General features: G+C 36.2%; 2 protein-coding genes and 1 long non-coding RNA gene across 7 annotated transcripts in view; 1 reads left to right on the top strand and 2 right to left on the bottom strand.

Moving 5' to 3' along the window:
* The window catches only part of LOC113053010 (glutaminase kidney isoform, mitochondrial), a 32,404-nt gene extending 31,566 nt beyond the window's left edge, over window positions 1–838 (bottom strand). Inside the window, exon 1 of one of the 4 annotated variants that reach the window (XM_026217597.1) lies at window positions 236–838. In XM_026217597.1, coding sequence (XP_026073382.1) covers window positions 236–522 — 287 coding nt within the window. In that variant the 5' untranslated portion in view covers window positions 523–838. The remainder of the gene's footprint in view (window positions 1–235) is intronic. The other 3 variants (XM_026217598.1, XM_026217600.1, XM_026217599.1) reach the window with 3 other exon arrangements.
* On the top strand, window positions 265–12,598 carry LOC113053013 (uncharacterized). Its single transcript, XR_003277144.1, has 2 exons — window positions 265–396; window positions 12,406–12,598. It is a non-coding gene; the product is annotated as an uncharacterized LOC113053013 (long non-coding RNA).
* Window positions 5,893–27,175, bottom strand: LOC113053012 (NGFI-A-binding protein 1-like). Of its 2 annotated transcripts, XM_026217605.1 has the most exons (8): window positions 26,511–27,171; window positions 22,176–22,981; window positions 21,776–21,909; window positions 20,021–20,072; window positions 15,920–16,039; window positions 14,156–14,324; window positions 10,032–10,172; window positions 5,893–8,918 (listed from the first exon to the last, which is right to left on the bottom strand). In XM_026217605.1, the coding sequence occupies exons 2-8, from the start codon at window positions 22,977–22,979 to the stop codon at window positions 8,842–8,844; spliced, it is 1,497 nt and encodes a 498-aa protein (XP_026073390.1). In that variant the 5' UTR covers window positions 22,980–22,981; window positions 26,511–27,171; the 3' UTR covers window positions 5,893–8,841. The 2 variants fall into 2 exon arrangements, with proteins under 2 accessions (XP_026073390.1, XP_026073391.1); XM_026217606.1 differs by lacking the exon at window positions 15,920–16,039 and having other exon boundaries at window positions 26,511–27,175.
* Between the last annotated feature and the right edge of the window lie 778 nt (window positions 27,176–27,953).

The following is a 27,953-nucleotide window of genomic DNA, read 5'->3' as shown; positions in this document are numbered from 1 at the left end:
TTTATATTTGACCAAAACCTATCATACTCATGACATCTGATTATAATATGAAGTATAACTTACTACTAACACATGTTCTCCAGCCACTGGCTGTAAAAGTGTACACACAGCGCCACGTTGTCAGTCATTGGGGGATATTTTGGCTCGTGTGCTAAGCACATGCTGTATACTTCCAATCAGTTACACTGAATATCTCATGCGTCACGGCCAAATGACAAATTAATAATTTTCGTACTTATCTGCCGTCGCTTCCTGAACGGACTCGTCTTTCTTCACTGGCTCTGCAGGTTCAATTGCTCCTTCGGTCTTTGTACACAGAAATCTTCTCCCAGCTAAAGCCTGAATGAAAGGCTTTCCATTACAGACAGTCTTTAATTGAGATATTCTACCATCCGGGTAAGCAGCGCTGTAGAAGTACGCATTTGGTAAAGTCTTCTTATGCCTTATAATGTCAGAAAACGAACGCTTTGGGCTGGCTTGAATCAACTCCTTCAGCACAAGTGAAGCCCTAAACTGTAACATCTCAATCCTGTCGAGCTAATTCAGTTTAATGTCTTTATTTGTAATAATACTAGAAGACAACTTGTAGTTCTGGATGCTACAGCACTGTCAATTGCCACACTTTGCGGACCTAAAGATAAGAGCTTTTAGTGAAGAACAATCACGTACACGCCCACCTAACCAGCTATTGGACAACGTACAAATATATGCGCATTTTCTCTCACATCATTGGCTCAGTAACACGTTTCATTTTTGATTGCACCACATCCTGCAATGACTCAATGTATGACCCGCATTGTATGTTTTTCTGACTTCGTCTATTTCTATATAAAAATTTGTTTGAATGGCTGAATGCTTATTGTTGTTGTCCTGAAAGTAATTGTGGATTTAGCTTTTTTTCCTCATTGACTAACCCTGTATTATCATTACCAAAACTCTAATGTTTATGCACAATTAAAGTATTTATTAGTATTTAGTACAGTGTTTATTCTGAATTAACTTCTCTTTATTATCTAACTTTCTCTTTTATTTAGCATATTTTATATTTTTATTTATATATATTACAAATTTTTATAGGCCTATTATATATATATATATATATATATAGCTATATATATATATATATATATATATATATATAATACATCTATATTTATTTCAGTATACTTCAACTATAGTTTTTCTCTAATTTACAAGTATTTTATATGAAAAGCTCATTGAGAGGCCTAGTACTTTTAAATTGTATTTTTATTAATTGCATGACATTTATAAATGGTAATGTAAGCCTAGACGTAATTTTTGCTCCTTTTTGTCTCATGCAACATCTCATGTACCTTTCTGAATGTTTGTGACCTCAATGAAAAAAATCATGCCATCAAGCTGAAAAGTCATGGATGCAACTACTGTCCTTTTAGATAAAGACATATAATACCAAGTGTAGTTCAATTAGACATAAAATCGGTCATAATTCTACAAATAAATAAATACATGGTGTGTAATGATGTAATGACATCATTATAACCTATAGCTTTTTATTCTGACCCCAGGAAATGTTCATGCAAAAAGGAACCAGATGAGAAGCTAGCTAATGACAAAATTGGAATTTAGAGAAAGCTGCTTATCTCTAACGGCTGTAAAATAAAGATCTCAGGTCTGCACGAAGCTCAAGAAAAAAATCTGACTGTATACTTTTATGTTCCCATATGTGAAAAGCAAAAACTGGATACAAGCATGCTGATCATCAATCCAGGTGTCAGAATGGGGTTGTGCAACCACTCAGTGACAGTTCAGGGAACTATTAAGCAATCTTTACGTTGGTAAACTTTAGGAAGCAGTCACTAAAGATAAAAACAGCTTACTGTTTTGGTCTGAGATCGTATTCTTTCGTGCCACAATAGTGCAACAGTATGCCAATGTATGACATTATTGAGTCAGTCTTAAACATCTCAAAGCTTGTTAGTTTGGTTCATTGTTCAGAAATCTTTATTTCAAAATGTTTTGAGAATGGGAAATATAATTTTGGAACCAAGGCAACTGAAAAAGTAGACCTTACTGTTTTGCTTTACTACAGACCAGCAAACAACTCTGGCATTCAATCCAATGCAATATCTTATCAATCTCTTGACTATCCAGAAATTTAAATGCCATTTTAAGTATTGGAACGATCTTATTTTCTGCGTGGGAATTATTTTTAGACTGCATATCTACTACTCTTTCTGGAAACTTCTAAACTTGAATGAGGCCTAAACCAAAAGGAAATGTTTTTGTAAATGTTTTGCCTCCTACTGTCACAGAGAGGTAATAACACGATTTCACTCTTGTCTTCAGAAGAAGACTGTACAGTGTGATGCTACCATCTTGTGGATCATGTGTATACTGTAGTGAGAATTATTGCTAACATAGGCTACTGTATGTAGATTAAGCCCGGAAAAAAGTAAGCATAATAAAATAGCAACAGTTGTAAATTTCACCTATAATATAAACAGCAATAGCCGTTTTTCTCTTCAAATGATACTGTTGGTAACGTTTAGGGCCCAAAACTAAGCAAAATCTTAAATTGGCAAAAAAATAAGATGAAAATCTGATAACTACATAAATGTGTGTATACATATCAGTTGTCACTCTATATTTCCCAGTAAGATGATAATATGACATTTAAATATTTACTTTTATGATCAAAGTGCTGTAGTTTTTTATTGTTGGGGCAATTAATATAATTCAACGCAACACAATGATGATTGAGAGCTCAACGAATAGGCCATCCTCAAAGCCTGATATATCTTTTATATTCCCATATTAGTATGAATATATATAAAGTGTAAAAATTGAGAGAGAGAGAGAGAGAGAGAGAGAGAGAGAGAGAGAGAGAGAGAGAGATAGAGAGAAATTAGTAATATACCCTAGTATCAACCGAGATTTCTAATATACAGAGGTGGGTAGTAACGAGTTACATTTACTTCGTTACATTTACTTGAGTAATTTTTCGGGGTAACGAATACTTTTCGGAGTATATTTAAAGATGGGTACTTTATACTCTTACTTGAGTACATTTTTTGGGAAAAATCTGTACTTTTACTTCGTTACTGTGGGCGACGCCCCTCTCGTTACTTTATCTTAATGCAATAAATGCTTCAGTTTATTCCAAACGCGCCGTCTACTTTTCTCTGGACAATGAGCGATGCCCATTCGCGAATGATTCATTCTTTTGAGTCAACTCTGTTCAAAGGCTTGATCAAACCAATTGGCAAACGAGTGAATTGGTTCATGAATCAGTTTGATTGAGTCGTTCAGTTCCATGCTGCACGCGCTGAGCTCTGAAGCGGTTCACTCAGAGTTGTAACGTTTAAGAATATTAGCAGCGTTGAAAACGGGGCTATGGAACTGCTATGAATTGAAAGCTAATCTGCAAATGCTATTCTTTGCTTGCGATGGAGATCCTTATTAGATGAACGCGTGTGCTGTCTACTGTTTAACAGGTAATAACTTGGGCTACATTCGATTACAGTACACAACACCACTGTGACATTAGTTTGTTGTACGTGTGTGGCTTATAACAGGTTGAATGCAGCTTCCAAAAGACAAAGAATAGCCGATTAAGATTTTATTAATTTTAATACAATCACACCAGTGCGAGTACGTTCAGCAAGTCATATCATCAGCTGCTAAATTCAGATCTGTGATCGCTTGCTGGCGCTGAGCCAGAGACAGACGCGTTTTTACAGCGCTGCGCATTAACCAATCACACACGGTTCTGTTGAGCTTTTGAATGCAATGGCCAATCAGAGGTGTTCCGATGAGTCATCGCTGAAATGCCGGTGCTTCCTTCACTCGCTCACTTACTGAATACCTCTTTCTGCCGAATTCTCTCGTCAGAAACAACAAAGTGCAGATGTGTGTACGAATCTATAATTAAGATATTGATTTCACAGTGTTAACAGTTTCAGTGATTTTAATGGTAGTTTCTGAGAGTGAATGAAATCTAGACTGTCAGTGAAAATTATGTTTAATAATGTAAATGTTATTTGCTCTCTTTCTGAACAATGAAAGATTAGTAGCAATATTTATATCACATTAACTTTCAATGTTAAATTCACATTTAAAATAAAGTCAGTCGTATTAAAAATATGTTATGGCATGACACCTATATTTGTTACTTAAATAAACAGACAGGGTTTTATAATAAATTACATAAATTGGATTAAAGGCTGATGAAATATATACATTTATACACACACACATACATTACATACATTTTTTGTCTATATATCTATATAAAAAAAGGCTCCGTATATATGACCCAAAGTAACTAGTAACTAACTACTTGAGTAGATTTTTTATCCGATACTCTTTTACTCTTACTCAAGTAACTATTCAAGACTAGTACTTTTACTTTTACTTGAGTAAATATTTCTAGAATTACTTTTACTTTTACTTGAGTAAAGTTTTTGGGTCTACCCACCTCTGCTAATATACTTGAAACTGAATTAAAAAAAATTATTTGAAACAAATTACGTCATTTTTATTTCCCATATGCACTAGAGGGCACTAAAATGTGATGTTCTCCTTGGACTCCAGTTGTTTACTTTGAACTTTTTGGTCATTTAACGCGATTCAGGCTCCAAGGTTTTTCTCTGCAGGGAACACAGACTGTTTAGGGACCAAATTTGCAGTTTCATTAGGTTGCGGGCATTACAGAACTCTTTATATTTGCTATACGAAGGCAAAATGCTTGTTTTTTTCCCTTGAATCGTTTACAATAAAAACCACAATGACCTGAATGACGCCTAGTCAGGCGAGGGACCGCGAGCGGTCTGTGATATCCGTGTGGAGAGGCATCATTCCGGGCTGACTGTGGGCGGCAGTGGGGTGTTTATCACTACTGGGTTTAGACGCAAACAGACATTGCGTACGCACAACAAAGGGTGGAAGCACAACGGCGAGTGTTTGTGAGTCATTCTGCAGTTTCAAAATGTGTTAATATGATGTAGATGCAAATGAATAGAGGTGTAGACACGTCGACCCACACGCTGCCCTCACTGTCATCCGTCTATACGCATGTCATCAAAGGCAGATAGCTAGGCCTACTTGAGAAGATAAGGAACACCACCACTACAAAAAAAAAAAAAAAAAAAAAAACACATAACAAAATTATTAAAATGTTAACTAAAATAAAAATAAAAACGTATTAAACATATTAATACACACTAGTAGGCTATACAAATAATACAAAAATAACAATGATGTGAACTGATTCAGGACTTTTTTTTAAAAATCTCAGAGGTTGAGAAGGAAATGTTAAAGGAGATTAAATGAAAGGTTTTGATGTAGGCCTAGGCTACTTAACCTTTTACTTTATTATTATAATTTTTTTTCATTACATAATCCCCATACTTTCATTTTGTCATTCCTGGCATATTTTCATGACCTAACTGTTAGTCGTAATATTGAACATCAAATCTTAACAGTAAACGAATAGTCATAATAAACGATTGGCTTGTAGTGTAATTATCTTAAACGCCTTTTTATTTTTCTTTAAATAAATAGCCTAATCATAATCACGAAGGCCAGAAATTCCTTGCTATGCATATCACAACTTCTTACTAACACAAAGATCAGCACCGATATTTAAACCACTACAGCTGTAGTCAGAATCTTGTACTACCATAATTTACCAAGTAATCCTGTTCGAGCACAATGCATTGTGGGTGCTAAAGTTTTCCTGCCTTTTAAAATGTGTTTTTTCTAGTCGTATAGCCAAGGCTGGGATGTATAATAAAAACGTCTGATTTTCAGGATATTGCATGTTTACTTTTATATGTTAATCCACTTACCCAGTGTAAAATCTGGGTCCTGAAACAAAGCATGAGAAATGAAAAGTACTTCACAATCAGATGTCAAAAAAATAGAGTTTAATGTTCATGTGCGGTATAACAAATTAAATATATTAGTGTTTACAAAACAATATGTGCAGGACTACCGTATGCATATCCTAATGTACTATCTACTCAAAAGTGATGAGAACAAGTTCTACTGACAACATGGTTTCATCCTACAGTCCAAGATGCATAAGTGTATTATACAAAGCAAGTAGAAAGATTAGAGAAAGACTGATCATTTCTGTGAGTGGTTAAACACAGTAACAAGCAAGGAACAAAGGTAGGCGTCTAGATATGTCTTGCTATATAGGTCATTGGTAACGATGTAATCAGTAAGGTCCAATCAGATTTTTTCTTCATCAAACTGTTTTTTTCCAAAGCAAAATTTGTTCCATTGCTTTTAGAGAGCTTGATATTGCCAAGGCTTTAAGTCTCAGATGTTCATACAACTTCCCAAATCTCATTTCATATTCCACCTAAAACGAACATCCAAAATAAACTACCAGTGAAGAATTGTAACATGGAATGCTTTAAACTAAGGCAAAACGAGTGTAGATAAATATTCACATAACGCTTGTCTTTATCACACGCGACGACTCATAACCTATCAACTTATCGCACACTCTCAAAAATAGGTTTAAAATGGCACTTAAATTAAGATTTTGCATACTTGAGACCTCTTGAATCTCTAAAAAGAATCATAAAAAAATAAAAGCACACAATATTTCCACATATTCCCTCGAAATACTGAAGTGTATGATCAGGACATAAAAAATCGGCCTCCTTGTTCCGATATAGAGAGGTATTTGTCATTGACGCAAATACAGATTATATAACAGCTTGACCGGTACATTACAGACATGTAACTGGAAAACCTGATTATCTTGTGCCTACTTCACCTCACATGATACTCTAAAACTACATAAAGATTGAGACTTGATGATTTCACGGGTACAAGTCCTACAAAACATGTATCACCATTGAGAAACACGAGAAATGTCGAGCAGTAGGATGCAAATTCGAGAATCAAACACTAGTGCATATCAGTTTCACATACATTTGCACGTTAGCTGAATCTAAGACTATGACCACACTACGAAAACAGAGTAGAAATACTGTACAGTGAATGTCCTCTGAAGCTGGGACACCTAGACATGTTCACTGAGTTAAGTGACAACAGCTATCCGGTATTGCTCTACGACTAAATATTCAGAAATACAAATACATTACATGATTGTGATAAAGACTGGAATGGTGCAGTAATGATTTGTTTTCAAGTACAGACAGTGGCGAATGTTTTGAAAATATTTACATGACTATTGGTCAGGAGAGGAGACATGCTTGTATATATTAGCATTTTAGAGAACGATGAAAGATATTACTTGTGCTTAGTATCGTAATAAATCAGGCAATACTATTCGTTCAAGATGACAAGGAGGCCAAAAGTCTGGCTCCGAGATTTCAGTGTTTAAATAGCAACGCATACTGCCGTTTTCCTCGTTACGCAATTAAATTCAGCCATAGCACCATAGTAGAGATCTTTAAATTCAGATTCATTAGCACTGCAATCAGAAAACGACAGAGGAAAAGATGACTTCCTTAAAGACCCCATGAGATCAAAATTAGAGTTTTTAGTCCCTATGCATCATCTATAGTGTACTAGTCACAAAGTTCACTTTTAAATAAAAAAAAAAAACATTTCTTTCACATCTGGTTTAAACAATTCTAAATATTGATTATGGCTGCACGATAATGGGAAAAAAATGACATTGCAATATTGTATTTTATTTTTGTGAAGAGTGCATCTGAATAGAAACTGAAAATAATTTTTAAAGGTTAAAAATTACTTTGATTACTTACTGAACAATTCGTGAAAAACATTTGTTCGCACCAGGGTAGTCTTTACAAGAACAAACTGAAACATCTTTCAGAAACCATAAAGTGACCAGAGTTCACTTAAAAAAAAAAAAATAATAATAATTAATAGGTCACATTGCCACTGTTTTTGATGCATTTAATATGACTATAAAATCATACTTTTAAATTTTTAAAATGTTGCAATAATACGAATGTACTATAAAATAAGTATTTAATAAAATTGAAATACTGTAATATTACAATACTAATTTTACATCTTAATTTCTTCATTTTTGTCGAAATTAACATTTACTTGTGAAAGTGCACAGTGCCAGGTTTCACTCTGAAACACGCAGTGCATATATTTAATAAAATCACAGCTTTGAGGATTTGACTACTGCATTCAGCCAAGTTGCAATATCAATAATATTTTCATATATCGTGCAGCCCTAATATTTCTGTCGAAATAAATGCTCTCTAGAATGACAATATTGCTAACAAATAGCAATAGCAAGCAGCAAATAACCGTTTATGGTGTAAATAAAGCCTACAGGCTATTTAAAAAAGGGGCAAACCATTTGATGTCATTTGATAATAGGAAATAGTCAATACAGGAAATGAAATTGATTGCATGGGGTCTTTAAAGAGAAACACAATCCAGGAGGCTTACTTAAAAAGGTGACAACAATAGCTGCTTATACGAACAACTTTAAAAACGCTGCGTCCCTCCGTTTCTGTGATATTTTACATGCATTCATATATATACATACAACACATACTGTATTTAAATAACATTTAACCATTTTCAAAACAAGACATTTTCTATGTATGTACAAACAGCGGACTTCGTGGTCCACGTCGATAGGAGAGCATAAAAACAAGTGATGAGAGCTAAAGAGAATTAAACAAGTACAGTCAGTGACTACTCAGGAGAATGGAAATAAGGGCTCTAGGTGCTTTGGCAAAAACAAAAATGGACGAGAAACTACACTAAACTCTTTTTTGAGGCAACATTGGTTAAGGCTTTTCTGTAGTTGTGCTTATTTTTAGTATTCACTGACAGACGACGTGTATTGTTGTAGGTTTGAAACGAAAGCATCCGGGGCTGCTATCTGGAATCCTCTGGCTCTGACTTGATGGTCTTCTTCTCAGAGAGGTTGAGGGCACGTGCGTCTCCGCCGTTTTCTGGAGAAAAAAAAGAAAAAAGGATCAAGAGAAATTCTCTGGATTACTGAAACCTTTTATGTCATTTTTGATCATATGTTTGCAAGGTTTTTTTTATGTGCAAGTTTTTTTAATTAGTTAAAACAATTTAATTAGTGTTCCTGTAGCTCAATTGGTAGAGCACTGCGTTATCAAGCGCAAAGTTGGGGGTTCGATTCCCCTGATAGAACACATGATAGGTAAAAATTGATAGCCTGAATGCACTGTAAGTCACTTTGGATAAAAGCGTCTGCTAAATGCATTAAATTAAATTAAATTAAATTAAATTAAATTAAATTAAATTAAATTAAATTAAATTAAATTAAATTAAATTAAATTAAATTTAAAAGCGTCTGCTAATATATGGAATAAATGGAAAGTTGGCAGTTACAAATACTATATGGATTATTCCTGTTATGCTTGGTCATTAATGTCTAAATATAATGGTTAAAAATGCCTCACCATGTTAAAGATCAAATCATTTTAGTTAGCATTTCAAAACTAAGTGAAGCTAGAACATATGGTTAAATTAGATAACACATATTAGATAACACAAATTTACATATGTAAATTTTATTACTTTAGGACTTTAATGATCAGATGTTGTCATTTTTGCCATATCCCTATAAGCTTCTAAAATGAAAAAACTTGACAATTTATTAAAAATACAATTAAATACATGAATAAAAATCATAATAATAATAATAATAAAAATAATTGATCATCATAAAAATAATGTATTATTTTAAAATAATATAATTTATTTGTTATTATTAAAGACATTTCTTTAAAAAAAAAATAGTGTAAGCAAACTTTCAATTCCTCAATGAGTATTATTCCTCTTTATATTCTAATTAACAGCCGAAGTGTCTTTATCAGAGCGTATATCTGAATTTCTGATAAATACCCTTTTACAGAAACTCTTCCTCATATTAGAACACAAGCATATTTATATTTGAAAAAATAACAGAGCTCAACAGGTATTGCAGAAATGACTCCTGTATGAAAAACACATTTATCTTAATCAGCTATGGAGTGCTCTTGTTTTTATGGTCCTAGGCTGCAAGTGTGTAAGATAACGTGCAATAAAACCACCTGTGGCTGCTGGCGTCTTGCTCTCAGCATTAGCATGATGATGCCTCTTCAACTCATTGGCCAGCTGTTTTCCGAGAGGCGTGTCTCCGTCTGATGCGCTCGTCCTCTGGCTGGTCACCCTCAGATTCAGCGGCCTCTCTCCTGTAGAGACGCAATGAAACAAAGCCTTCAATTTAACTCATGTTCTCTTTTCACCTCGCTACTGTATTCAAGAACAGCGTTAAACAAACCGCAAGGCTGCATCATTTTGTCCATTACAGAGTCCAATCTAATGCTACGAGACAAGCATTCCGCCTACTAGAAACTCTCAGCACAATACTCACTCACACATGCAACTGAGCTTTATTTGATACGAATGCACCTTTTCTTCAACTATAGCCAGCCAACGCACACTCCGTAATAGCCTGGGGACCGTGAATGCGGCTTGAAGCACGTTGATCGTGAGGTGTATACACCTCCTTCAAACAGCACATTAACCTCCTCTGTCCCTGGCTGGCTGATCCCATTTGTGTCTATTGACAGAATCATGACTAATGTCTGTCATTTTTAACTTAACACAATGCCCTTTAATTACCAGCAGCTTTAAGCTGAACGTTGAGGGGACATGTCTCTACCACCCACTCCTCACAATACCTCTTTTTAAACCGTAGAACGTAACGACCACTGGATTTCAAGGTTGGGCAAAAGTCTGAGTGAATTTTAATTGAAAGTCCTACAGGAAGTTGCACTGGAAGGACAGGACAAATAATTAATTGAACTACAGTACAAATTAAAGATATTTATTTCAGGTAATACATTTTGGGAAATAGTGTCCCACCACCCTGCTCAAAGAAATCTGTCTTTTATCTAACATTTGTATCTTTAATAAAAATCAAATTATATTTAATCCTTACAGTGAAGACTATGCAGTGTTTTATTTTTACATTTGTGTAGTATTTCATACTATATGTTAAATAAACTTATTGTACCTGAAAAACATGTATTAATATTATTTTAATCATGACAGCTCTCTTAGTTTTTTGCATGGTGGTGGATATAACAACGTTAATGTATTTGGTCTTGGCGGAATAGATCTGCTAAGTGGCTGCTGCTGAATTGCTGCTGCTGTTGGTTATTGCTGTAGTTGTAGATCATTCCTGCTGCTGCAAGCAAGTGCAGGAACTACTGCCAATGCATACGCCGATAAGGTGCCGTGAGTATTTAAGACATACTGCTGCTGCACAAATGGCATATAATTAACCCCGTAGCAGATCTAAACAAGTGGAGCTGGGGAAGGTGGAGGGTTTCAGACAAACTCTGAAAAGCGTGCTACAGAAATCTCTAGTGAATGCTAGCCAGCCACATAAATGCAAGGCAGTAAGCTCATTGGCTGCATATGCACATGAACCAATCAGCTTGTTCCAAGTTGTTTAAGTCACCAGTGTGATCTAGAGTTTCATGACTAAACTATATATTTATTTAATTTGAATCTCTGTTCTATTGTATTTGTCATATTGTTTGTAAATATGTTATATTGGTTATATCTATCTCTCATCCATCCACCTTTCCTTGCCAAATATCTGTCTGTCAAGTTACAGTTACCATAATTATTCAAATTTCAATCAATTTAATTCCACTTCTTTACATTCTAAATATAATTGCTTACATTTTTACATTTATTAGTTGCATATACTGCAGTTTAATTATATATATATATATATATATATATATATATATATATATATATATATATATATATATATATATATATATATATATATATATATATATATATATATATAAAAGAAACTAATGCTTTTATTCAGCAAAGATGCATCAGGTTGATCAAAAGTGAAGATATTTATGGTGTTACAAATTATTTTTATTTCAAATAAATACTGTTCTTTCAAATGTTATATTCATCAAAAAGTCCTAAAAAATATAGCTTTCCACAAAAATAAAGCAGTTTCAACATGTCACCTGAACACCAAATCAGCATATTTGAATGATTTCTGAAGAACCACACATTAAAACAGAAAACAGTTATTTTAAATTATAATAATATTTCACAATATTAATGTTTTTACTGTATTTTTGATCAAATAAATACAGCCTTGGTGAGCATTGATACTTTTTTCAAAAGCATTTTAAAAACCTTACGAATCCCAACTCTTGAACAACAGTGTGTCTATTTACACTTAATTCAAATTCTAGAGTGAAACTGCTGCTGAGGTTGAAATGGTATTGCAATCATATACTTGTAACCCCAACAGCACAGATTCATTTTATTAAAGCCCTACCTGCAAAAGTGCAGTCAAAGCTAAAGAAGGACATATTTAGTTCTCATCTAATTCTCACTTTCTGCCTCTGCTTCTCTCTCTTCATCTCTCCGCAGATCCCATACGCCCACTCTGGAGTTGTGAGAACACATGGGATATTAGGAAGCTGAGAGGGATCATGCACTCAGAGAGTTCATGAAGCAGTTATTCTCAGAGCTGGGGAGGGAGAGAGCACTATTGTGTTCAGCGCAGTGTGAAACAACCACAAATAATGAACAGAGTGTCACATTAAAGCAGATGAGAAATTAAGGCTAATTATGTGGTTCTTCCAAGGAGGTCTAAAGAAATAGCTAAAGGAAGCTATGCGCTAGCAATTTATCTCAGTGGTAGCTGCTTGGCTGGTGCATAGAATAAGGAAATATGCAACCTCTGTAGTATACAAAAACACACTTGTAGCTCATTTATTGGTTGATATTTGGTCATTTTCAGCATCAGGTGTTTACCAATTAACAGAAGTGATCTGCCACATATTACAGTTTTTACTATGGATAATGCATCATTTTAATGGATTTTTTTTTTAAACTATAAAATATTAATGTTTATAATATTAATATATTGCCATTAAATACCCCATGGTGGTCAGGCACTACTTTACAATGCATAAGCCCTTGTAAACATATAAACGTTTGAGCTTGTGCTGTGATGCATATAATCAGTGCTCAGATTCAGTATGTGCGCAGTAATTATCGTCATGTACCAACATGAGGGTCAAAATGAACTCCAGACGGGTGGCATTCTAAGGCACAAGATTAGAACGCAGAGCTGTGTTCATATTTCCACCCAATGTCCCCCTCCCCTCTCTCACACCCACCACCCCGCCTCCGCCTGCAGCTGCCAGATGAGCCCCAGAAATGAGAGTGCCAACAAGAAACGAGAAAAAAAGAGAGAGTCTGGAACAGGTGATGCAAGCTACTGAATTATCTGAGAAACAACAACTGAAACACTTCACTGGTTTTCTGTTCTGTCTAATGTGTACAAAAACAATCTGGATGGTCAATCAAGAGTAAAAGACAGTTTGTCTGCTTTTCTGAAAGTAATAATAATAATAATAATAATTATATGTTTTTTTGTTCTCTCTTTCTTTGTTGTTGTCTGTGAAAATTAATGTGCAATGTTATTCTCAAGTGGTTTTGGTTTAGGATTCAGACACTTAAAGGCTTTCAATTTTTTTTATGTAAAGGATTTCTTAAATTATTCGACTATAAAATTATGTAATATAAAAACAATATATATTTATTACATTAATATAAAAATTGATACAAATATTTTTGCAAAGATAAGAAAATTAAGTAATTCTTTCCTAAATTAATAATATATATGTTAAAAATAAATAAATATATTATATATATATATAATGTATTTTTTAATAATGTTAGATAATATTTTAATAAATATGATATGTTTGATAATATTACAATAATATTACAAGTTAAAATATGAAATTAACACTTTATATTCTTTATAAATATATGCATATTTATATAATATATAAATCTATGATTTTATCTTACTGTTAAAATCTAGTGCCCTAGTGCAAAACAATAAAAAAACAGCTACTGATGCCAAAATATCTGAAATGAAATGAATATTACAAGTAAAAAAAAAGGTTAAACATATTACCTTAATCCTAAATCCACTCACTCTGACAACCCCAAAAATATTTTAATGTTTTTAATGTTTTAGTTGGACTTCAGCTTAAAAAAACCCTGAATTCATAGACAAGATTAAACAAAATGCTTTGGATTAAAGGCATCCAACACTTGACAAATAACCCATCATCTCAAACTTTATAATGCACAAACTCACCCTGCTGGTCGGTGTTTTTGTCAGCGGAGAGCCCGTTGCTGTTCTGTCTGTCTGTGGTGCGTTTGTAGGGCCCTGGTGGAACCCTCCACTCTAGAGCCTGCAGTCTGTCCTGAGCCGCGGCGTCATGCAGTATCTCCATCTGCTTGGCCAACAGACGCTCCAGCTGAACCTATAATATGCACGGACAGCAGGGAGTCAGTCAGGCGGATGTGTATAGCATCCTATGTACAGTGTGATAGAAATGATTTCCAATATTCATCATTCCTAGCATTCCTCAAGTGTAGGGATACAAAACAAAACCAACCATAACCAAACTCCTACAGTTTAAATATCTGCTCCTCAATCACATTTGAATTTGAAACAAGGTTTACAATTACTATAAATATTTTCTTAGTATAAAAAATGAATGCTTTTGCTGTACATTTTTCTGATTATATTTAAAACCACACTACTTGTGGAGCTTGATTGATTCCAATAGCACCCCTCCTACATGTGCAATGCCATCCTACCTAAAAAGAGGCAAACAAAAACTAACACAGAAAGATGCTATTCACAGTTACAAAATGACACGTTTCCACTTCAAAACACAAAAGCGGCATAATTAACTGATGTTTCTGAGACAATGCATTCTGTCAATCCATCTGTTGAAAAAAAACATAGCCCAGAATAGGTTTTAAATGCTCAGAGGATGATTAGGAGACATAATGGAGAGAAGTATCAACTTTGCTTTAGATACGAAGGATATAAAAAGACACAAACGAGATGACTGTTGACAAAAAAATTCAGGAAAGAACAAGAAAATGATCACTTCAAGCTATGTGAACATCACTGCATGCCAAAGCGGCTAAACAATCAATTCATAATGCAATAAAAATATTCAGTGCATTATCAGTGTTGCCACTAGGGGCACTATAGCAGATATTAGCATAAACTGATCTTTTATAAATTTTTCTCACTAGGGTCAAATACTGTCATGACGGGCAAAAGTTTGAAGAGCCAAACATTTTGGCATGATTTTATCTTTAAATAATATTGTATATTTTAAGTTGATATTTAATAATATTTTTGTCGATTTCATGGCACTGGTTCTCAACCAGGGGCCGGGGCCCAGTAGGGGGCCTAAACAAAAATGTAGTTATATTAACACAATCATAATAAAAATACAAATAAAACTTTCACTATTAAATTGTTATAGTGTATATATTTTATTATTAAAGTTTTTATAAATATATTTTATTTTTTATTTTATTTCTATACTTTTTTGAAATAAATAGTTTGTCATGTATAACTTCATATTATAGTTCTGGGTTTCTTTATTTTATTGTAACAGAATTACCAGAGGTTACATATCTGCTTGGATAGAAGGGCCTAGAATACTGCCCTGGACAAAGAGGGGACCTGGCCTCACAGCAACAACGTTGATATTTAGACGAGATCTTCTTTGTCATTTTCCTATGCAACAACAACCAGCAAAAAGCACTGAGATATGTTTTTCATCCATTTCCTCACTTCATCAGGACTTCTCTTACACTTCTTAAAAATATCCAACCACTGAATGTTCATATACCAAACCAGCTGACCAAAAGTAGGTCATGGTCATGGACAGGTGAAGCTCTCGCAGCTTTTAACCCGAAAACCTGCATGATAGGATACCGGAGCGAGACGTGTGGTGGTAGACAGACATGAAGACGGAGTCAGTGAGGCGCCTGAGAGCATTCCTCACCCACACACAAATAAACACACTGTCATAATGCAGTCAGTCACCTGGATGTTCCGCCCAACCGTCTCTTCTCCTTTAGATCTGGCATGGGCTAGCTGCTCCTTAAGGGTCTCCTGGCGCATGTGAATAGCCTGCAGCGCCTCCTGGAGGTCAAAACATCCCTCCTGCAGATCGACATACATTTTCATTGATATTTCCTTTCAGTGGCATTGTCAAAATGAAGCACACAATTTCTGCAGTTTTAAACTGGTTTTTCTGTATCCGCGTCTTGTTTCGGCAGGACAGACAAACAGTCCTGCCCAAATATATGCCACTGAATGTTATTTTATTCTGCTCAAATAAACAGAATAATCTTATTGTAGACTTTTTTTTTTGAAGAATCAACCTACTGACTGTTAAGCATGTTAAGTATTTTAGTGCCAAAAAATAAAAATCAAGCAATCACCAAAATCTCCACAAACACTAAGTGTGTAAGCCGCAATTATCCAAACAGGTGACAAATTGCAAAAAAAAAAAGTCCCGCAGAGTATGAAGGTGAATAAGACAGCCAGGCAATGAAAGTCTTCAGGAATTCAAGATGATCATGTGACCGAAAAGTTTGCTAATAAAGCTCTCTCACACTTGCTTTTTCTCAGCGGTCTGTATTCAGCTTTATTGTGTACATGCCTTTTTTTTTTTTTGTCAAATTAACACCAAAAAATGACACATCACATCACAAGACAACATATACTATTATAAATAAAGCTGCTTCATGATGCCATAGAACCACCTTTTTCTCTAAATGGTTCCATAAAGAACCTTTAACATCCAAATAACCTTTCTGTTTCACTAAAGGTTATTTTTAATGGCGAAAGAATGATTATAAAAAGTTAAGAAAGAGATGGTTCTTTAAAGAACCATTGGCTGAATGCTTCTTTGTGGAACCAAAACCGGTTCTTCTTAAGCATCGCTTGAAGAACCTTTCAAAGCACCTTTATTTTTAAGAGTCTATGTCATAGATGAATCTGTGACCACAAGTCCACAATCTATGACACCAATGGACAGGAACCTGAAAACCTAAGTGATAGCAAAATGAATCAAATATTTACCAGAGGACCATGAGGTAAGTGTGACATTTAAAGATTACTGGAACAATTCCGGGACCAGTAGTTAATCTCAACCACTTCCCAGAGCGAAGCCACTAATTTTGAACTAACTAAAGCTTCATTCCTCTTGAGCGAAAAGGTCAGACACTTAATAAAATGTCATCTCACTTAAGAATCCCCTCAGGATGAGTTTAAACCTGACAGGCGGATGAACAAACAGAACATTTTGTCAGACGAACCACTGCGTCTAATTTACCACACGAAGGATGAGCTTGAAAAATGTCAAATGTTTACATGGGTTGCCATGGGTGCAAACTACCAAAGACATTCCAGTCTTTTCACTACTAGTTGGGTGTTTGAGGTCTGACGCAAATTTGCCAACACTCACGCAGCAACAATGAAGTCCTCGAGCCACTCCTGTGAGTTACGGCTTTTCTCTCTCTTGACACGGAGGCTGGTCTTCTAGAGCGCACAGACAAAGGTGCGTGCATATGCCTGCATGTATACGCATGTGTCTTCAGACTCGGCCCCTTTTCACTTTGTGGTATATACGCAAATGCATGGGTGTGGGTGATTCCAAGTGCACCCACGTAATGATGTCACTTCTACCTCAAGAATACGGGTGGGCGCGCAACTGATCTCATTTGGACCTTGTCTGGGTGCACGTGGGCGGGTGGCTTATTCTCACTGGTGTGGATGGGAGTGTAATGTGGGCAGAGTCGAGGCCAGACAGGGACAGCGAAAGGGGGAGGGGAAGTTTACGCTTTTTTCTGAGTTCAGACACACATGCTATTAACTGTCACACACTTTGAAATGTTAAACATGGAAAATCCATTCTAGAGTGAGTTGCGTAGAAATTAACTGGATAAAAAAAATGCAGAAACGATGTAATAAGCATGAAAACGATTGACAGCAAGACGCTAACTTATCTAGAATTTTCAGTAGCACAGAGAACAGTGATTGAATAACTTGACTAATTGGTAAATTGCTAAAAGCATGTGATAAAACAGATCTTCTGACTTTTAAAAGCAGGGAAAGTTGATACAATTTAGTTTGTTTAAAAAAAACAATGTCATTAGCTTGGAAAAGTTGTATAATAATGTTGTTTAATAAGGTTACATTCTCTTAAATTTGCGGGTGGGTTTTCAACTCTGTAAAGAAAAGAAAATTATTTCTGCCTTACTAAATTTCAATAATTAATTTGATAAATTATAATATGGTTACTAGGAATGTGCCGTTTTCAATTATGGCAACTTTAATCAGCATGACATGAGGCATCACATTTACACTTCAACAGAATTCATTTACATGGAACAAAACTCCAAATTGCAGCTAGAACCTGCTTAAACGATCTGGATTTGCTGAATAGAGATTGCTGTTTGGGTGCCTGTCCCTGCTTGTTGAACTTGCAGATGTCTTTTTTTCAGACAATGGGAGAGTAATTCACTCCATTGTTGTATGTTGCTTCACATAAAATAGTTTATTGCAAAAGACTGTGTTGATAAATATGCTTATAATACACTCTCAACATGATTTCAGTGCTCATTCCATTCACTAAATATGGCTGCCAAAATAAATATGCACCACTTACGTGCCGCAGATGCAGTTTCTGTTAAAGAAAGTTAGCATCCTTTGTAGAGTTTCGAAATATTTTCTCAAATATTGCACGTCATTGCTTGTTAAATTACAGCTTTGAATGTTTTCTATAGTTTCTTGTTTTATTTGCTGCAAACATATAAGTTTAGTGCTGTAACGCAAATTGAGATCTTAATTTTTTTTTTTTTTGTGACAGATAAATACTGCTCTGATTACAAAAAATATATTTTTTTAGTAGATTGTAGCATCATTGACTGGAGTAACTACACTACCATTTAAAGCGAGTAAGATTTAGAGAGTAAAGACACTTATTATGTTACAAAAGACTTCTGTTCCTGCTGTTGTTTTTTTTTTTTTATGCATCAAAGAATCCAGAAAAAATGCATCAGTTTCAATAAAAATATTAAGAATCTGAAAAAACTGTTTCTGAAGCATCATAGACATGGCTGCTGAAAATTCAGCTTTGCCATCACAGGAGTAAACACTTCTTTTAAATTGTAATAATATTTCACAATATTACTGTTTTTACTATATAGATTGATCAAATAAATGCTACCTTTTTGAAAAGACACTTTCAATTTTTTTTTTATCTTACTGACCCCGAAACCACACTCTCTGGTGCTGCTGTTCATTCACATGACTAGTGTGGGAACATGACGTAAAAGTGAGGTAAATCATGATTATTTAATGAGTAACAATGCAAATTAGGGGGAAAAGGAAGACACTTGGTAATTTGCCACTGTCTGATAGTGATGAAGGACTCATTTCTCTTTAGATGTAGAGTGGGTAGAAACCACTGATTTTCCGAAAAGGGTCACATGTCTGTGCCCATATGTGGAGTGAAACCAGGGCAGAAGGTGAAGCAGGCAAACACCTGCTCTTCTTCAGACACCAGCCCAGCCCAGAAGCATTGATGTGGGTTGTTAGAAGTTTCCAATAGATCTAATGACTGGACAGTGATCAAATGTGTCACTAGAGAGCCATGAATGGCCAGCTTCCATAGAGCACAAAGGCCTCTTCAGCAAACCACATCAATAAGATCACTATGTGTGCAGCTAAGTATAGGGCAAACTGGTCACGGATATGTAGGTTAAGGAAAAATAATGACCGTGGGCCGGCTAAATATGGATTTAAGGTGTGATCGAGGGAGTGGGCTTGAGAACATTAGTCCTTTGTAACTTCTCAAGGCTGAACTTCGACCTTTCCCCTACACCATGACATGCAATCCTGATGGAGCTACCCCGCATGCTCCTGCAAAGTCCTCCCACACAGACCAGTATGCTGACAGGCAGCTATGCAAACAAAAAGCCACTGGACCCACCCAGTGTCAATCCTGCCTCCTACAATAGTTTCCTTGCATATTGGTGTTAGTGCCGCGGCGCTCAATAATAACAAAATGACGCGAGAAATTGTGTTGGAAGCTTCAGACAGATTATTTGGAGTTCGTGAAGCAATTTTACTCACCTCAGTTTTAATTCTCTTGGGTGACGGCTCATCTCTGTCACCGCAGCGAGATCTGTAGGAAAGAAAATAAAATGAGTAAAACCACAAGCAATGAAACATTCTTTAACAAAAAATGTCTTCTGACCAAATATTTATATATAATTAAAATAAAACAACATTTTAATTCAACATGCATTATCATCACACTTTTTCCAGCAAAGATGCGATAAAATAACAAAAATGACTAAGGTTTATATTTTTAAATGTTCTTCTCAAACTTCCTATTTATCAAATAATCCTGAAAAAAAATTCTGAAAATTCAGCTTTGACACCACAGAAAGAAATTACATTTTAAAATGCATTAAAACAGAAAACAGTTCTTTTTTAATTGGAATAATATGTCACAGTACTATCGTTTTACTATATTTTTATTAAAAGAAATGCAGCTTTCAAAAATTTCAAAAAATTTCAGACTTATTTCAAAAACATTCAAATAAAAAAAACTTTTGTATTGTAGTGTAGTTAAATAGATTTTGTATGTCTATCTGTACGAAAACACTGTCTGCCATCATGGAGATGTTATTAAAATGAATTTGAAGATTTCTGTTTATTTTTCATTCTTACAAAGAATACCTTAAAGCAAGGATTTTGAAAACCACCAGGAACACTTTACACATCAACCAGCATTATTATATTATACAATCCACAGATCATTAGTTATTCTTATAAAATTAGTTGGAAAGTTGGAAATAGGTTTGTTATGTTCCATAATCTAATTTTGTTACGTTTTATTATCTTCTGCACAGACCCCCTTCAGTACTTTCATGGACCCCTGCTTGAAAACCCAGGCTTTGACGTACTAATATTTGCTTTAGCAATACTAGCTTTTCAACTTCGACCTAATTTAGGAGTGCCCTTGGCAAATTTCATTATGACGTAAGAGGCATTGTAAGAAAACCTGGCCTAGATAACTTTCATAATACCCAGTCCATGACTGTGATGCAATCTTTCAAGTTTTGAATGAGTGACTGCAATTATGTAACGCCAAAAGGAATTTTCCATCCACTGACACGCAAGCCTGGCAATCCAGGAAACACCTGCACGGTCTCTTTGGATGGCAGGTTTTGAGTGTCTGATAAGGCCTATGTGCCTTTAGATGCAAAGGAGTGGGAGTGTTCTCATCTCTCAGTAGACCTCAGTGCAGCACTTCACACCTCAACACAAATGCCACGCACAAAGCCGACTTTGATATCTCGGCTCGGCTCTAAGCAGACTAGGAGAGAGCAGATCCTGAGCTGCTCACAATGCATTAGAATGAGCTATCTCTTTCTTGGCTTAAAGGCTAAACATCAGGAATGATTACTCTAGTCACTTACGGGGGTGTAAAAAGTGATGCTTGCAGAGAATTTAAAATCCACTAAATCAAACAAACGACTCCTCTACATTGTGCGTTTTTCATACTAAATAGGCAGAATCTCCAGGATATTTTTTGTTTATCTGGATTTTATGAACTGATTTATGAGGGAAATCTTCTGATTTAAACAATGGTCAAATGTTTTAAACGGAGATTATAACTTTCATGCATCAGTGGGCCTTTACAGTGTTACAGAGACACAGTGTTAATGCTTTTTAGAGAAATTTGCCTGTGCATAATGTGCTGGGATAGGGGAAATTATTTTAAAACTGAGAAAAATAGCATGCTTCAGTTTTAACCAAAAGTTTAAAAATAGTCAACCATGGCATGTCATGTTTGGGAAATGACCTCAGATTACTTACTTGCTGGTTCTGTAGGTGTATTTGTAGGTGACCTCTCGGGAGACCTGACGGGCCAGTCCGAAAAGCTCATCTCTGCGAGTCAGCAATGCCACCTCCTTCATACAAAGCTGTGCCGCAGCCTCATTCACCGTCAGCTATGTAAAAACGAAGGAGATTTTTATCACCGATCTGATAATAATAGATATACTTGTGTGCAAAGAATTCAACCAGTCTCACAAGTTTGCAACACCTCTGCTTAAACAGACCGGCATGATATTTCAGGTGCAGCCAATTAGCCAATAAAGCACACCCATCCCAAATACACAACGTCATTTCTTACTGAATGTGCAGCTATGCTTGAAAGTGCATGATTTATTTAAACCCCAAAAGCACCCAAAATGCAAGAGCCCATAAAACACACCTCATGCAGAGTCAGATGCTTCCCATCCTTCCTTTTTGAGTCGAATCTGCCATATATAGCACTATACTTGCGGATTTCCTCTTCCCTGTGTGGATCCTCATCACTCATATCAAAAATGTGGCTGATCATTTTGGCAAGTTTCTTATTTCCCTTCAACTGTTCTTTAACCTCTCCAGGGTCACTCTTGGGCAAAGTCTGAGTGATTCTTTCCACGCACTCTGCCACGGACTGAACAGCAGCTGCGTCCAGTGCCTCCAGGCCGTCCCGAGGGGAGGACGGAGAGCCCAGTTCTGCCGGGGACAGGCTGTGCTCGCTCTCCGTGCCATGGCTGGCCCAAAAACGTGGCTCGCTGCCACTCTGGAGGGGCGAAACAGTGGCTGAAGAGTTCCCGTTGCCTGTTTCTCCTTTTCCGGGATCCACACAAGCAGCTGCCAAACACTTGGGCACTTTGACTTGGGTGTCTCCACGCGCGCCATTCCCAGGCAACAGTGTGGGTGACCCTTCTGGCAGCTTGTAGACAGGAATGCTGCAGACAGGAAGAGACGTGAGGGGCTGATTGAACAGGGCAGGGTTTGTGACCCAATCGCGCAGAGCTTTCTGTAGGCGTCTGACATGCAGTGGCTTGCTGGCCATGCCTACGAGCGCCATGATCTCGAGAAACTCGTCCTCGCCGGCCTCACAGAGCTGCTGAACATCATCGCCACCCTGCTGGATGAAGGCGTCGTAGTAGCACAGCAGGTTGGCCCTCTGAAGGATGCGGTAGAGCTGCAACTCCCCAAGGGTTCTGGGTAAAGTCGCTGCCATACCTGAACAAAAGAAGGAACAAAGTAAGCAATTATAGAAAACAAAGCAAAAGTGCTTGAAGGAGAGGACACTGGTTGCCACAGCAGCAAATGTGTGGCTGGATCCAAGTGTGGCGACTATAAGAGAGCGCCTGTCAGGCTCCTGGGCTGCTGGGAGAGTCGCATACCACACTCCACCTCTGCAACACGCGTAGGTGGACTCTCTCAGCACAGGCCTCATTTGTTTCTGCTGGAATCTGGCTTCTACAGCTGCCACTGTCAGGATCTGGATCCGCAGCAGCACTGATAAAAGCGAGATTGACTGAAGGGGAGGGAGGTGGGGTAATGGAGCCGTGTGGGAGTGGGACGGTAGGTGTGCATGCTAAGAAGATAGCGCTCTGCTTTTTACTTTAATTCACCCACTTCTTCCTTAAAAGGATCCAGGGATTATGAATGTACGACGAACCCGAGCGCGCACATAATGCTCTCTGCAAACTTTGTCAGAGACTGTAATGCATACTAATGTGGAAACTGAGCTCATTTGCTTTTTTTTGCCAGTTTTAGGTGCGTTTTAGAAATGATATGCAAATGAGAGTCAGAAATCTGAAAGATTTGGGGGGAGAATTTATTATTTTGAATCTACATTTGCAATTCGCCACTCATTTGTGGATTAGATGCACATATAGTGATGATTTGCAAATACAGATACAATGCACACAAATAATCATACAAGACTTTGTAAACATAATTGTGTACTTATGAATGATGTTAGCATGTATGATAGATATATAATGTGAATTAGATTACGAATTTGTCATATTTTGTGAATTTGGTTATTCATTTGTCACTGTAAAATTGAAAAGATCAAGGCACATTTTAGAGGTTCCTCAAAGCACCACCTGGGCAGGAACCTGTGGAACTTCCAAAAGGATCCAATAAATTCCTTCAAGAACTCTGAAGACATGTTAATGACTCATTTTCCCATCACACTGAGTTACTTAAGTTATATATTGAACTTCCTTAAGTACACAACAGGATAATTGAGGCACGTTCAACATGATGCCTAGAGGTTCTCCAGAGGGTTCCTCCAGTGTCTAAAGATCCCCAAAACAAGCCTTTACGTTTTTACAGCAGTGAATCATATTTTGTGAATAAGAATTAGGTTACTCATTTGTGAATCGCATTTTGTGAATATATTATTTCAAAGACTATTCTGACCCCTAGAGATACGTCAAGAAATATCTACTGTTTTACCGTCATCAGAAAACAGTATTATACATTCAAAATACACCAACTACTACTCATACCTGAGGATTTAAATCAAATCTTGTTACCCTTAAATTCACAACAAACTTGCACTGACATACAAATTTGCATTTGCAGTTTTCTCTGTCTGCTATAAAGTAATGTGGGCAGTATAAAGACATCAAATCTTCAGACAGACACGGTTTTCAGAGAACAACATTCCTATAACAGCAAAAATACATGTCCAAAATTTGCATAACTTTGACGGCATTTCCATAATACTCTCATATACTAGGGTGAAAATAAAATAAAAAACAAAATAAAATAATTGTATAAATTAAGAAAATAAAAGATATATAAATACTTAATATAAAAATATAATATAATATATTTTATATAAAAATATAAAATAATAAAACATAACCACTTTTAAAAGTCATGAACAATGCCAAGGTGAATGCCAAACCACAATTATTATTCTTTTAGTGGCGGTAAAAGATGACAGATGCTTCTAAATCATCATGACTGTTAGTGTGCTAGAGGTGAGTAAGAACAGTAACACAGCGAGGCTGAGAGTGAGTACTGATGAGTGAGTGTATGAAGATTCATGAGGACACCCCACTGTACAGCAGAGTGATCCGCCACTCTAATGGATGACTGAGGCCTAGACCCAAGTGAAGGGTGCCTTGTTGAAACCAATTCAGTATCAGCATGGATGGCACTTAGGCAGCAATTTATCCAAAGCTCTCTCTCGCCGCAGCATGCTGGCTTCCTAATGCTGGAGATCTAAGGCCAGGGCTTCATGCAACACGCTGAGAGCACTCACAGCACGTACTCGTGTTGCCCAACAGCGGCCTCTTATCAGTCTAAATGAATAATGGATTCATATCGAGACCTGTCCTAAATAGTACAATGAAGCTTTCGACAAGGAGCGTCTCTTGAAAGGCAACCTATTGGACCTTTGCATCAGACTAGATGTTTGTGAAACAGCTGCTCTCCATGTAAAAGCTAAGGGCTGTTTAGTTAGAGTAGAAGCAGTGGGGTAGGCTATCTCTTGAAGAAATAGTTCGCGCAAAAATTAAATAAAAATGTATTTAAATAAAAACTGGTATGTGATTAATTACAAATATTACAAGATGTAAAAATAACTTGCCACAACGTGTCTCACAGGAATAAATGTCTCCAACATCACCTTTTAATTGCTTCATAGGACTACCGACTCATGTTCAACCTTGATACTCTTTACTTTCCAAAGCACTTCAAAAGATGGGTACAAACATTCACTCATTTAGGTGGCAGTGCCTTTAACCCAAATACTGTACGATTCAACACAGGGTCTTTCGAAAACAACAGGGGAAAATATTGCTGAGGAAAGTAGAGAAGGAAAATAGGCACTTTGCATTTAATGTTAATAACATTATATTCATGTATATTGGGGGGCAGGGTTTGTACAAAGTGGTGGTAAACAATGAGTCAAGCTCACAGGACAGACATTTAAAACCAAAAAAATTCCCATTATCTCATTCCAATTTATTATTCAAATGATAAACCAAACGTGAGGCATCACCAACTATTACTAATGTTTATGGGAACAATAATAAACCATCTCACCCCATTCATCAAATTTTCACCAGATAATTTTTAGACTGCTGGCAAATTACTACTATTATGTTTTTTTATTTTTTATTTTTTGATAGACCAAATCAGTTGTCACTACAACCACAAATAATTTTGGAGGTACTTGTTAAAAAATGATAAGAAATTGTATTAGCAGCAAGTCTATCTATCGGGAATGCTATATTCATTATTTGTTTTACAACACTAATATAATCATCATCATAATAATAATTACAATTGCCTATAAAGTCTATTTTAACATTTTGACTGTTAATATCTCCATGCAAAAATATTAATTACTATCACAATTATCATACATATGTTTATATTTATAAAAAATAAGGTTATCAATAGTTATAAATACATTTTTTTATATATATATATTTCTAATCATATTTCATATTATTTGGGAATAATACATCAGCCTACGAAATTCACACATAGAAAAGCCATCGCACACTGGAAAGCATTGGGGAAACTATGACTGGAAGTAAAGAAACGCTAAGGATGCTGTTGTACACACACAGCTGCTGACGACCAGCGTTCACACACGGTACCGAGAGCTGTCCGGTCTGCACGGCGCGCACATGGATCACAAAAACACGCAGGAAAGTTGCACACAATTCATGAATTCAGCGCTCAACTGCATTTGCAAGCGACGCTTAACAAAAGTACTACTGTCAAAACGTACCTTTTTGTTTTCCTCCTTTGTCTTTTCCACCAAAACTCTTCCAAAAGCGGCGCCTGTTTGTATGATTATTAAAGTTCTGAATTATGATGGTCCTTTCAGTTACGCGACGCTTCACCTGACGTCCAGTTGCGCGCGTTCTGCGAGTAAGCGACGCGTCCCTCGGCTCTCTGTTATTGAATGAACTCGCACACGCTCTGTAGTTTGAACTACGGAGGGACTCTCTAACTAGTTGGTTTCCGCTCTCTCCCCTACTGCCAGAATTGGGATATTCCGCGCTTGCTACATTGCTCTCTCACTCCCACGCGCCTGCGTGACGCAGATCCTGGCGTGGGCGTTAGCGGCGCGTGGGTGGGAGGCTGCTGCATGGAATACCAAACCTCATATCAGCCGCGTGCACCGCCTAATATATATACGCATGGACATTTATCATCTTTGTTGACCTTACTGAAAATACGCCAGTATGCAGCATAACGGTTCGGTGGCCGCCTGTACGCCCACACCGGTGCTATTCTTGCCCCCTCCTCCTCCTCCACTGCAAATTCACCTGCTGCCTACAGCCTGTCACATACTGAGTCCTTGTGCATTCCAGTGGCCCAGTGTTCCTGTTTCAATTCTTATGAATTCTACCTGTTCCATTTATAGAGTTCTGCGCTGATGGATGATAGCAAGATCTGCAGGCAATCTCATAAACAACATAGCCTAATTACTTTTTACTTTTAAAAACACACTTTCTGGAGATGAGTTAATTACCTAGTGCAAGTTTCTGCAAAGCTGGGTCTTTAGATTGTGATTAAAGAGAAAACAAAAGAAAAACTTCCACAATATACAAAACAAGGATGCATTTCCTTTAGGAAATACTGCAAAGGAAGCATGCTTAGGTTTGTGCATCTGCATGTGTCATAAAATTTGTATCTATTATAAAAACAACTTTATATATAAAGTTTATATATAATTATATATATATATATATATATATATATATATATATATATATATATATATATATATATATATATATATATATATATGACAAGAACATGAACACTGAATAACAATATAAGGTGTTTACATAACAAATCTTCAATTTCTTTAAGAACGTAACATCTTCAAACCCCCCCCCCCCCAAAAAAAAATAAAAAAATAAATAATAATAATAAATTGATAAAACACCTAAAGCTTAAATTATGCAGCAGTTTATGCTAAATTAATTGCTTGCTTTTTAATACTTAGGGTGCGGGTTGAGAGCAAACAAAAAGCAGAATGTTTAAGAACTATCAATAAAGTCATTCTTACTATTGAACATGCACAGATGTTCATGCTTTCTTTGAGTGTGGTCCTCGAGTAGTTAATACCCGCGGGGAACTATACCCTTCTAAGGGGTTTGTGACTGACTCTTTCATTGTTACATGACTCAACCAAAACAAACCTCTCCCCTCAGCACAT

Source organism: Carassius auratus, chromosome 34, assembly GCF_003368295.1.
Source record: "Carassius auratus strain Wakin chromosome 34, ASM336829v1, whole genome shotgun sequence".
NCBI classification, from domain to species: domain Eukaryota; kingdom Metazoa; phylum Chordata; class Actinopteri; order Cypriniformes; family Cyprinidae; genus Carassius; species Carassius auratus.
The sequence above is the reverse complement of the archived record's forward strand: the minus strand, read 5'-3'. Positions and strand labels throughout refer to the sequence as shown.

What these genes read in the sequence shown, in the direction of transcription:
- LOC113053012 (XM_026217605.1), bottom strand. Translation starts at nt 22,979, where the DNA reads ATGGCAGCGACTTTACCCAGAACCCTTGGGGAGTTGCAGCTCTACCGC. An exon ending in AGCATCTGACTCTGCATGAG is followed by an intron (nt 21,910 to 22,175) that starts GTGTGTTTTATG and finishes GTTTTTACATAG; the next exon opens with CTGACGGTGAATGAGGCTGC. An exon ending in CAAGACGCCAGCAGCCACAG is followed by an intron (nt 8,919 to 10,031) that starts GTGGTTTTATTG and finishes TTTTTTCTCCAG; the next exon opens with AAAACGGCGGAGACGCACGT.